Source organism: Nanorana parkeri, unplaced genomic scaffold (assembly GCF_000935625.1).
Source record: "Nanorana parkeri isolate BGI_ZX_2015 unplaced genomic scaffold, ASM93562v1 scaffold2, whole genome shotgun sequence".
NCBI lineage: Eukaryota > Metazoa > Chordata > Amphibia > Anura > Dicroglossidae > Nanorana > Nanorana parkeri.
The window spans coordinates 5,066,688-5,077,512 of NW_017306270.1; the positions used below are offsets into that span (position 1 = coordinate 5,066,688).

At 49.7% G+C, this 10,825-nt stretch overlaps 1 protein-coding gene across 1 annotated transcript in view; it reads left to right on the forward strand.

Moving 5' to 3' along the window:
* Nucleotides 1-1,067: 1,067 nt before the first annotated feature.
* PTPRE (protein tyrosine phosphatase, receptor type E) overlaps nucleotides 1,068-10,825 on the forward strand; it is a 158,141-nt gene continuing 148,383 nt past the window's right edge. Inside the window, exon 1 of the mRNA XM_018562687.1 lies at nucleotides 1,068-1,171. Within this exon, the coding sequence (XP_018418189.1) occupies nucleotides 1,148-1,171 (24 nt within the window). The 5' untranslated portion in view covers nucleotides 1,068-1,147. The remainder of the gene's footprint in view (nucleotides 1,172-10,825) is intronic.

Here is a 10,825-nt window from a genome sequence, read left to right on the forward strand (position 1 = left end):
GGGGGGTGTCTGTGATATTGTGCAGCCACAGAGATCCTTCCTAGTGTCAGAGGGCAAGGAAGACATAAAGATAACTTCCCCATCTCATACAATACCTCTGTGTATTTCTGCCTTGTGTATAAACTTATCAACGGGAGTTTTGTATTAATTCAGTTCCGGTGTCATCGCTGATAGTCAAGAGTCAAACTCCTCAGTATATACACGCTATATGAACATACTATATGAGAATAAAGTGGATCCCTTATCTGATTAACATATAGCTTACTACAGCACAGTGCATCATTCACATCTCTGCAGCACCCGCATGCCATCCTGCATCCCATGAGATTGCATGTTGCAATGTTTGGTGTGCTGCGGTGCCATTATTTCCTGCGGTGCCATGCAGGGACAGAATCCTGTGACAAAAGCCATGCAGGGACAGCAGTCTGTGACACATGCCATGCAGGGACAGAGTCCTATGACACATGCCATGCAAGGACAGCAGCCTATGACACATGCCATGCAAGGACAGCCGCTTGTGACATATGCCATGCAGGGACAGCAGCCTATAACACATGCCATGCAGGGACAGCAGCCTAGAACACATGCCATGCAGGGACAGCAGCCTATGACACATGCCATGCAAGGACAGCAGCCTATGACACATGCCATGCAAGGACAGCAGCCTATGACACATGCCATGCAAAGACAGCAGCCTATGACACATGCCATGCAGGATATGATGTATGTCCCGGTGTATCTGAAGCGCAGAGGGAAGCACGCCGGAGGTTTTCCTATGCAGGGACCTGCAGCTAGTGAGTTCGTGATGCAGAGGGGGCCGGACTTGACAGGTGGGAGGGGCCGGCACTGGCAGGTGGGAGGGGCTCTTTACCATTCATGGACTTGACTGACATGTACAGTAGAAGCGGACCAATCACATGGCGGGGGCTGGCTCCGCTCCAGTGTACGGGGATAGGCTGGGTGTGAATTGGCCTGCAGCAGCAGCACTGATTCCGGGGATCGGACACACACCTCCTGCCGGGACCCCATCATCGCATCCCGGAGACTCACCCCCCGCATGGCACAACTGTTCCCGGGGCTGCTGGAGTGATGAAGAGCCCCGGTACCCGGGGAGAGGAGGGGGGAGCCGGACACTCCGGTCTGATGGATGACAGTCACTGACAGCTCACAAGTAAGAACTTCTCCGGGGCTGGGGGGAGCGGGCTGTGTGTGTGTGGGGGTCCCTGACTGCAGGACTGCGGAGCTCTGTACGGGGACCCCATCACTGGGATCTCTTCATAGGTGGATCGCTGGAGAAATTATGTAGGGATCTCTTTGCAGGAGGTGTGTATAGGAATGATGAGAGAACCTCATTGCAGCTGGATCTATATGGGAATGATGTGGAATCTCAATAGGAATGGGAGATTTGGGAATCTCATTGCTGGAGGATCTCTAGAGGAATAATTTGGGAATCTCATTGCTGGAGGATCTCTAGAGGAATAATTTGGGAATCTCATTGCTGGAGGATCTCTAGAGGAATAATTTGGGGATTTCATTGATGGAGGATTTCTAGAGGAATGATTTGAGGGATCTCATTGCTGGAGGATCTCTAGAGGAATGATTTGGGGATCTTATTGCTGGAGGATCTCTAGAGGAATCATTTGAGGGATCTCATTGCTGGAGGATCTCTAGAGGAATCATTTGAGGGATCTCATTGCGGAGGATTTTTAAAAAGGGATCTCATTGCTGGAGGATCTCTAGAGGAATCATTTGAGGGATCTCATTGCTGGAGGATCTCTAGAGGAATGATTTGGGGATCTTATTGCTGGAGGATCTCTAGAGGAATGTTTTTGGGGATCTCATTGCTGGAGGATCTCTAGAGGAATGATTTGGGGATCTTATTGCTGGAGGATTTCTAGAGGAATGTTTTTGGGGATCTCATTGCTGGAGGCTCTCTAGAGGAATGATATGGGGATCTCATTGCTGGAGGATCTATATATGAATGTTTTTGGGGATCTTATTGGTGGAGGATTTCTAGAGGAATGCTATGGGGATCTCATTGCTGGATGATCTCTATAGGAATGACTTGGCGATCTCATTGCTGGAGGATCTCTAGTGGAATGATTTGGGAATCTCATTGCTGGAGGATCTCTAGTGGAATGATTTGGGAATCTCATTGCTGGAGGATCTCTAGTGGAATGATTTGGGAATCTCATTGCTGGAGGATGTCTAGAAGAATGATTTGGGAATCTCTTTCTAGGATTCCTCTGTAGAAATGATGTGAAGATCTCTTCAGGAATGGTGTAGGGACCTTTTTACAAGCGGATCACCATATGCCCACCAGTGATGTAAGGGTCTCTTTTTAAGGATCTTTTAAGGATGGAATTGTGTACAGGTTTTTTTTTATGATCTCTTCAGGAATGTTGTGGGGGGTCTCTTTCTGGAAATCTCTTCAGGAATGGTGTGGGGGTCTCTTTCTGAAGATCTCTTCAGGAATGGTGTGGGGGTCTCTTTCTGAAGATCTCTTCAGGAATGGTGTGGGGGTCTCTTTCTTAGGTCCTCTTTAGGAATGGTGTAAAGGTCTCTGTGGATCTCTTTAGGAATGGTGTGAAGGTCTTTTTCAATATTTTTATAGAAATGGTGGGAGAGTCTGTTCCTGGAGATCTCTTCAGGACTGGTGTACAGGTCCCTTTCTGAGGGTCTAAGTAGAAATGGTGTGATGGTCTCTTTCTAAAGATCTCTATAGGAAGGAACGGTGTGAAAGTCTCTTACAGTGGATCTCTATAGGAATGGTGTGAGGTTCTCTTTTTCAAGGCAGTCTAACAGATTGATTTTGGGATCTCTTTTAAAAGGAATCTCTATAGGAATGATGCAAATACCTCTTTATAGGGATCATTATGTTAGAATCTCCCCATGGGGAGGTCTTTATATGAGTGACCTGGGGGCTGTGTGACTACAGGAATAATAGGGTTATCTCAACTGAGGATCTCTTTAGGGATGATGTGGGGATTTCTTTATAGAGACATATCTTATAGAAATGATCTTGGGGATCTTTATGATCTGGGGGATTTCTGACAGTAGGATTTTTTTATCTGTATAGAGTGATATTTATAACAGTGATGTAGGGATATCATTATAGGGGGATCCATGACTTCCATGGTGATCTCTGTTTGGGGGGGATTTGTGACTGCGGGGATCTCCTTGTAGAAGGATCGCTATACATTATGTACTCTATGCACTGAGGAATCACTGTGGATCTCTAGCACTGGTCGTCTGCAGAGCTCTGGGTTTTCTGGATGGGTATCTGTGGATGTGGGAGATCTCAGAGTGTGGGGATCTGGCAAGGACACGGGGATGTCCCTGCCAGCTGTGGTTGATTTGTGCCAGTGATGTGGGGATCCCTGGATCCAGGATCATCTATCAGTAAGGATGCTGGACTGTGTCAGTGTGCATTAAATTCACTGCTGGTGGCACACAGGGAGAGCTGCATAGCTGCACGGTGTAGCAGGTGATTGCATTGCAATTACCATCTCCCAGAGCTCAGCATGGTCTGTTGACTGTCAATGTGAACAGGCATTGCTCAGTACAATATCTGGATCTACTCATCAGTGTGACTGCAGCACACTGCTAGAGTATGTGTCCGGTGTGTGTGTGAAAGCTGCAATTATTGCATAGAACATCAGCCAGTCACATGCCCTGCTCTGGCCAATAGCAATGCAGCTATATTCTCAGTGAAATGTGTTCAAATCTTACCATGTGGGTTCACCTGAGTGCAGGGCTGATGTTTGCCTGGCCGCCTGTGTCATCGGTGTCACCTACCTCCTTATCTCACCTGTGTCCTTATTGTAGGGTCAGCAGGAGAAGACTATGGGACTTTTGGGGGCACATCTGCATGTAGGATGTAAAAGCCTTAACTGCTCAAGCAAGCCTTGCATCATAAATCTCCTGCTACTGTATGTGTGTAGTTTTATTGACATTTGCTTCATTTGCAGCACATTGATTTCAACCTGTTCCAGTCTTTAATAGACATATGAAAGGTATTACAGGGGTTATAAAGTAAACCCATACCATATGACATGAATTACTTGCATGAGAAACATATCAGACCATGCAGCCAAGCACTTGCCTACGAGCTATGAGCTAGTGACATCACTGTGACAAATTTATATAAAGCTAAATATTTGTGTTGGCTTTGGATGGAATGTAGACGGGTTATAACCCCCTGTCGGTTTGTATTGCTGTTCCTGCTGGGGGGATTCACCCTTTCTATTTGTCCTGGTGACCACTTGCAGCACTGAAAGTGCAAAACATTTTGGTTGTCAAGCCAACATGGCAGCATGAATTTAGCATTCTCAAAAGGAGAGTTCAGCAATGGTCCTAAGATGACTATGGCCCTTTAAGGGCCAAATTATCAGTCAGTATGCTCTTAGGAGGAAACCCAGACAAGCTTCATGCAGACGGTGTGCTTGGTGGGATTAGAACCCCAGGTTGGGTTTAGTGTAGTGTATTAATACTTACTAGTGAGTCACTTACATAGAACAAGCATGCAGGACCGGCGTGTATGCCCTTCAGACTGCGCTGTCTGTCTGCTTGTTCCAGGTCCATGACTCACTAGGTAATCTAGCCTGGATTGGGATGACATCCCTGATAGCAATGGAAGCTTCCATATTTCGAACTGGTTCCTTTTACCCAGTTTAGTCATAGGTGGGCCAGAGCTGTAGCTAACTCCTTTTGCACCCAAGGCAAAAAACAAAAAAGTGCCCCCCCAACATGCGTGTGATGTCACCCAGCGCAGCGCACGCGAGGTGTCATGTGATGTTATGCGCCCCGCCTCCAGGATTTGCTTTTCTATCATTTTTTTTTTCTTTTCAATTTCATTTTCATTTTTTTACTGTTGGGGGGGCTCCAGGGAAATACTAGGGGTCTTAACAGCCGTCTGATATTTCCGTTTTAAAATAGAAAAAGAAATTGAGGACACAGAGTGCTCAATCTCTTTTTCTGCAGACTCTGTTCTAAATGAATGGAAAGTACAGAGGCTTCCCATTCATTCAGAAAATATTTTCTATCAACCAGTTTCTGAATGGGGAGAAGCCTCTGTACAGAGTGCTACTACCCATTCAGCAACTCTTGAATTAACAGGAAGTGATGTAAAGCACTTCCTGTTTATTCATAACTGGGGACACATAGTACTATGTGTCCCCAGTCATTTACAAACACTGGAGTGATCAGCTGATATCACTGATATGTACCAATCCTCCGCTGTTCGGCCGCGCACAGAGAGGCGGCACAGCCTGAAGCCTTTCCTCTGGATCCCTGCTGCTCTTCCCCGCCTGTATGGGCAGAGGCAGCGGGGATCCGAGAAGTGAAAAGCTGAAACTGGCGGGGGAGTAAAGAGGGAGCGCTGTCACAGCAGCATGGTCGAGCGGTGAGGAGAGAGAGAGCCGCCGCTGTCAGATCCTAGCTGAGCGGCTCTCTCTTCTCACTGCTCGGCCATTCCTCCCTCCTCCGCCCCCCCTGCTAGCTTCAGCGCTTCACTTCTCCTCGGATCTCCGCTGCCTCTGCCCATATAGAACAGGGAGAGCAGCGGGGATCCAGATGAGAAGCTGCAGGCTGTGCCACCCCACTTCTCAGTGCCGTGCTGCGTCCCCCCCCCGCACCTGCGCCAGAGGCAAGAGCCTCAGTCGCCTCACCCTCGCTACGGCCCTGCTGTGGGCTTCCACGTATTTATATCGGGAGTGTTGTGATGTCACAAGTGGTGTCATGGCACCTTCTGTCAGTACCAAGGCTGGGGTAGAGCTGTTGCCGCTCGGTCCAGTTCCTCCCTATAGCAGTACATCACTGCTATAGTTATCTATTTCGGGCTAATTGCAGCCAGCAGTATATTACTATTAAAAGTTATCTGCTGCTTCACAGCTGCATGTGAGGGTCAGAAAAAAAAAAGTGGGAAAAGAAAATAGAAAAAAATTACATATATATATATTCTAAAAATAAATAAAAAATATTTCCTCACCAGATTCATTCTCAGGTGGCAACAATGACGTCGGATGATCTTGATAACATTTGCATTCCCTGTGCAAGCATCAAATGCTCCCGCAAGTGAATGTAATATCATTTGAATTTTTTGCTATCACACACCTGTGCAAAAGTCGCCATCATGTTAATTTGTGCCATCGTCAAGCCAACGTAATCTTATCTTCATGTCATGCTAACAATTTACTCAAACAGTTTTTTCCCCTTGCGTGCTTAAAGCCGTATCCATCCCAAAAAATGATGTATAGTACATGGGGGTAGACTAGAAAACGTAATGTGCGGAATGAGAGACATTGCCAAAACAAAAAGAATGCTCTGTGACTCGGGGGGAGATTTAGGAAGATTTAGGTCTGGGGGATTTAATTGGTTAAAGGAAACTCGTACTGAACGATCTGTGTAGGCAGCCATTGCTGCCCTCTCCTTCTCAAGATGCTGGGTCCCTTGCTGTCATGCTGATCCAATCAGTTCAATGCTTTCTGGAACAAGTATGTATATCAGGAGTTGTGACTTCACTGGTCACCTGCTTGTTGCAGGTCAGTGACTCAAAAAGTACTGCGGTCAGGCAAAGAGCATTTTCAGAAGGAGATCAGCAATGTCAGCCCTGCGTTCTGATGAGCTGTGTTTGATGCATGTTGAAGGCGCAGACAGTTACGGGAAACATGAAATATTTTTGGCCTGACTATCGTTTTCTGTGAAATGGTGACCAGTAAAAGGAAGTACAATTGGTGTGTATAACGAGCGGCTCCTAAACAAACAATTGTTTTTATTGATTCCCATCAGTCGCTTTGCTGCAGACTTCACATAGTTCTGGCAATTGTGTAACAAGCAAAGTCTGAATAATTGATTCGATAAAGACGCTGTGCGTGCGCTCGTTTGGAGTGATGGCTGTTTGTAGTGACTGGATTCACTCAAGTGTGTCTGAGGTGAAAATGGCTACTCGAGTCTGGTGAACCTGCGTGTCCATACAGTGACAGGTGACCGTTTAGTCTTGTAGCCTGTCTCATTTCCTGTTTGCTTATTAGTCAATAACCTCACATGTGGCCACACCAATCATATGCATGTTTATGGTCGACATAACCCCCTCCCTTTTCCCTCAAACCTACACACCCACATTTACTGTCAGAAATTACTTTAAGATCCCTCCCCACCACTGCTGTTCTTCAGTGTCTCCTGCTCAATGTCTCGCAGTTGAGGATGGGGGGGGCTTTCAAAGTGAGAGCTGTTCATGCTCCAGTAGTGAAGAGTGTGGGGCACCGGCACCCACCGGCCCTCCCTCCAACACATTCTGTCCCCCGTAATACTGGCTGTACTCCTTTTCTGCACATACTTCCCACTGTCATACCCTCTGCACTCCTCTCCTGTACATGCTGCCCACTGTCATACCCTCCACACTCCTCTCCTGTATATACTGCCCCCTGTCATACCCTCCACACTCCTCTACTGTACATACTGCCCACTGTTATACCCTCCACACTCCTCTCCTGTACACACTGCCCACTGTCATATCCTCCACACACCCCTCCTGTACATACTGCCCACTGTTATACCCTCCACATTCCTCTCCTGTACATACTGCCCCCTGTCATCCCCTCCACCCTCCTCTCCTGTACATACTGCCCCCTGTCATCCCCTCCACCCTCCTCTCCTGTACATACTGCCCCCTGTCATCCCCTCCACCCTCCTCTCCTGTACATACTGCCCCCTGTCATCCCCTCCACCCTCCTCTCCTGTACATACTGCCCCCTGTCATCCCCTCCACCCTCCTCTCCTGTACATACTGCCCCCTGTCATCCCCTCCACCCTCCTCTCCTGTACATACTGCCCCCTGTCATCCCCTCCACCCTCCTCTCCTGTACATACTGCCCCCTGTCATCCCCTCCACCCTCCTCTCCTGTACATACTGCCCCCTGTCATCCCCTCCACCCTCCTCTCCTGTACATACTGCCCCCTGTCATCCCCTCCACCCTCCTCTCCTGTACATACTGCCCCCTGTCATCCCCTCCACCCTCCTCTCCTGTACATACTGCCCCCTGTCATCCCCTCCACCCTCCTCTCCTGTACATACTGCCCCCTGTCATCCCCTCCACCCTCCTCTCCTGTACATACTGCCCCCTGTCATCCCCTCCACCCTCCTCTCCTGTACATACTGCCCCCTGTCATCCCCTCCACCCTCCTCTCCTGTACATACTGCCCCCTGTCATCCCCTCCACCCTCCTCTCCTGTACATACTGCCCCCTGTCATCCCCTCCACCCTCCTCTCCTGTACATACTGCCCCCTGTCATCCCCTCCACCCTCCTCTCCTGTACATACTGCCCCCTGTCATCCCCTCCACCCTCCTCTCCTGTACATACTGCCCCCTGTCATCCCCTCCACCCTCCTCTCCTGTACATACTGCCCCCTGTCATCCCCTCCACCCTCCTCTCCTGTACATACTGCCCCCTGTCATCCCCTCCACCCTCCTCTCCTGTACATACTGCCCCCTGTCATCCCCTCCACCCTCCTCTCCTGTACATACTGCCCCCTGTCATCCCCTCCACCCTCCTCTCCTGTACATACTGCCCCCTGTCATCCCCTCCACCCTCCTCTCCTGTACATACTGCCCCCTGTCATCCCCTCCACCCTCCTCTCCTGTACATACTGCCCCCTGTCATCCCCTCCACCCTCCTCTCCTGTACATACTGCCCCCTGTCATCCCCTCCACCCTCCTCTCCTGTACATACTGCCCCCTGTCATCCCCTCCACCCTCCTCTCCTGTACATACTGCCCCCTGTCATCCCCTCCACCCTCCTCTCCTGTACATACTGCCCCCTGTCATCCCCTCCACCCTCCTCTCCTGTACATACTGCCCCCTGTCATCCCCTCCACCCTCCTCTCCTGTACATACTGCCCCCTGTCATCCCCTCCACCCTCCTCTCCTGTACATACTGCCCCCTGTCATCCCCTCCACCCTCCTCTCCTGTACATACTGCCCCCTGTCATCCCCTCCACCCTCCTCTCCTGTACATACTGCCCCCTGTCATCCCCTCCACCCTCCTCTCCTGTACATACTGCCCCCTGTCATCCCCTCCACCCTCCTCTCCTGTACATACTGCCCCCTGTCATCCCCTCCACCCTCCTCTCCTGTACATACTGCCCCCTGTCATCCCCTCCACCCTCCTCTCCTGTACATACTGCCCCCTGTCATCCCCTCCACCCTCCTCTCCTGTACATACTGCCCCCTGTCATCCCCTCCACCCTCCTCTCCTGTACATACTGCCCCCTGTCATCCCCTCCACCCTCCTCTCCTGTACATACTGCCCCCTGTCATCCCCTCCACCCTCCTCTCCTGTACATACTGCCCCCTGTCATCCCCTCCACCCTCCTCTCCTGTACATACTGCCCCCTGTCATCCCCTCCACCCTCCTCTCCTGTACATACTGCCCCCTGTCATCCCCTCCACCCTCCTCTCCTGTACATACTGCCCCCTGTCATCCCCTCCACCCTCCTCTCCTGTACATACTGCCCCCTGTCATCCCCTCCACCCTCCTCTCCTGTACATACTGCCCCCTGTCATCCCCTCCACCCTCCTCTCCTGTACATACTGCCCCCTGTCATCCCCTCCACCCTCCTCTCCTGTACATACTGCCCCCTGTCATCCCCTCCACCCTCCTCTCCTGTACATACTGCCCCCTGTCATCCCCTCCACCCTCCTCTCCTGTACATACTGCCCCCTGTCATCCCCTCCACCCTCCTCTCCTGTACATACTGCCCCCTGTCATCCCCTCCACCCTCCTCTCCTGTACATACTGCCCCCTGTCATACCCTCCACACTCCTCTTCTGTACACACTGCCCACTGTTATACCCCACACACTCCCTTAATCCCCTGCACAGTGGGATCCAGTCAGGCTTTACAGCATTGCACACTGGGAACATGCTGACCCTATCATTGTGCTGTTGATCCTTGATGTGAGCTGGCTGGTGACCAAAATGTGCAACTTGACTATAATGGAGGATAGCGATCCCACCATTCTAGTTATGCTGTCGGCCATGGCTGTGGAGTGCGCATCACAAGGGCGACGGAAAAGAACTACAAATCCCTCAACAGGAAAGTTTCACATACATGTGAAACTTTCTGGATCTAAGCAACAAACTGGCAACACTGAGGAGCATAAACAACATGGAAAAGAGTCTGGACTTAACGCACCAGACTGTCGTGGAGGGGGGTCGGGCTGAGGAGGGGGGGTTGGAGCAGCGGGATCCAGAGGTGGGTAGAATATACAGGGGTACGGGTACTCCTAGAATGAGATCCTAATAGGTTGGACTTGATGGACTAATGTCTTTATTCAACCTCAAATACTATGTAACTATGTAACTATGTATTTCAGCTGCGTGTTAAGCTGTTTGCTTGGAGTTCAGCTTTAACACATTCATATTGTAACTAGAGCCGGACATAAAAAGAAAACAAAATGTCAAAACAATAAATAGAAGAAAGTCATATTTTGTGTTATATCCGTGTGGTCACATTGTCAGTGGTGACGTATTTGTCAACATTTGCTTGAATTTCCTTTTCCATGATATTTACATTTTACTGACTGGCAGGTTGTCAGGCGATGTGTGGAATGATCCGATGAGATGATGAAGCTGTGCAGGACGGTGTGCCCAATCCAAGTGAGCTTAGTGTATCCGTTCAGATTGCCTTCAGGGTAACATGAACAATCAGCAATGGCGGCCTCCTTGTTTGTTACAGGAAAGGCCCTTAAAATAGAAACTGCAGGAATTTAAAAAAACGTACCCATGAAGTGGGGCTACCCCTGCACTGTGGGAGTAGGGGGGTA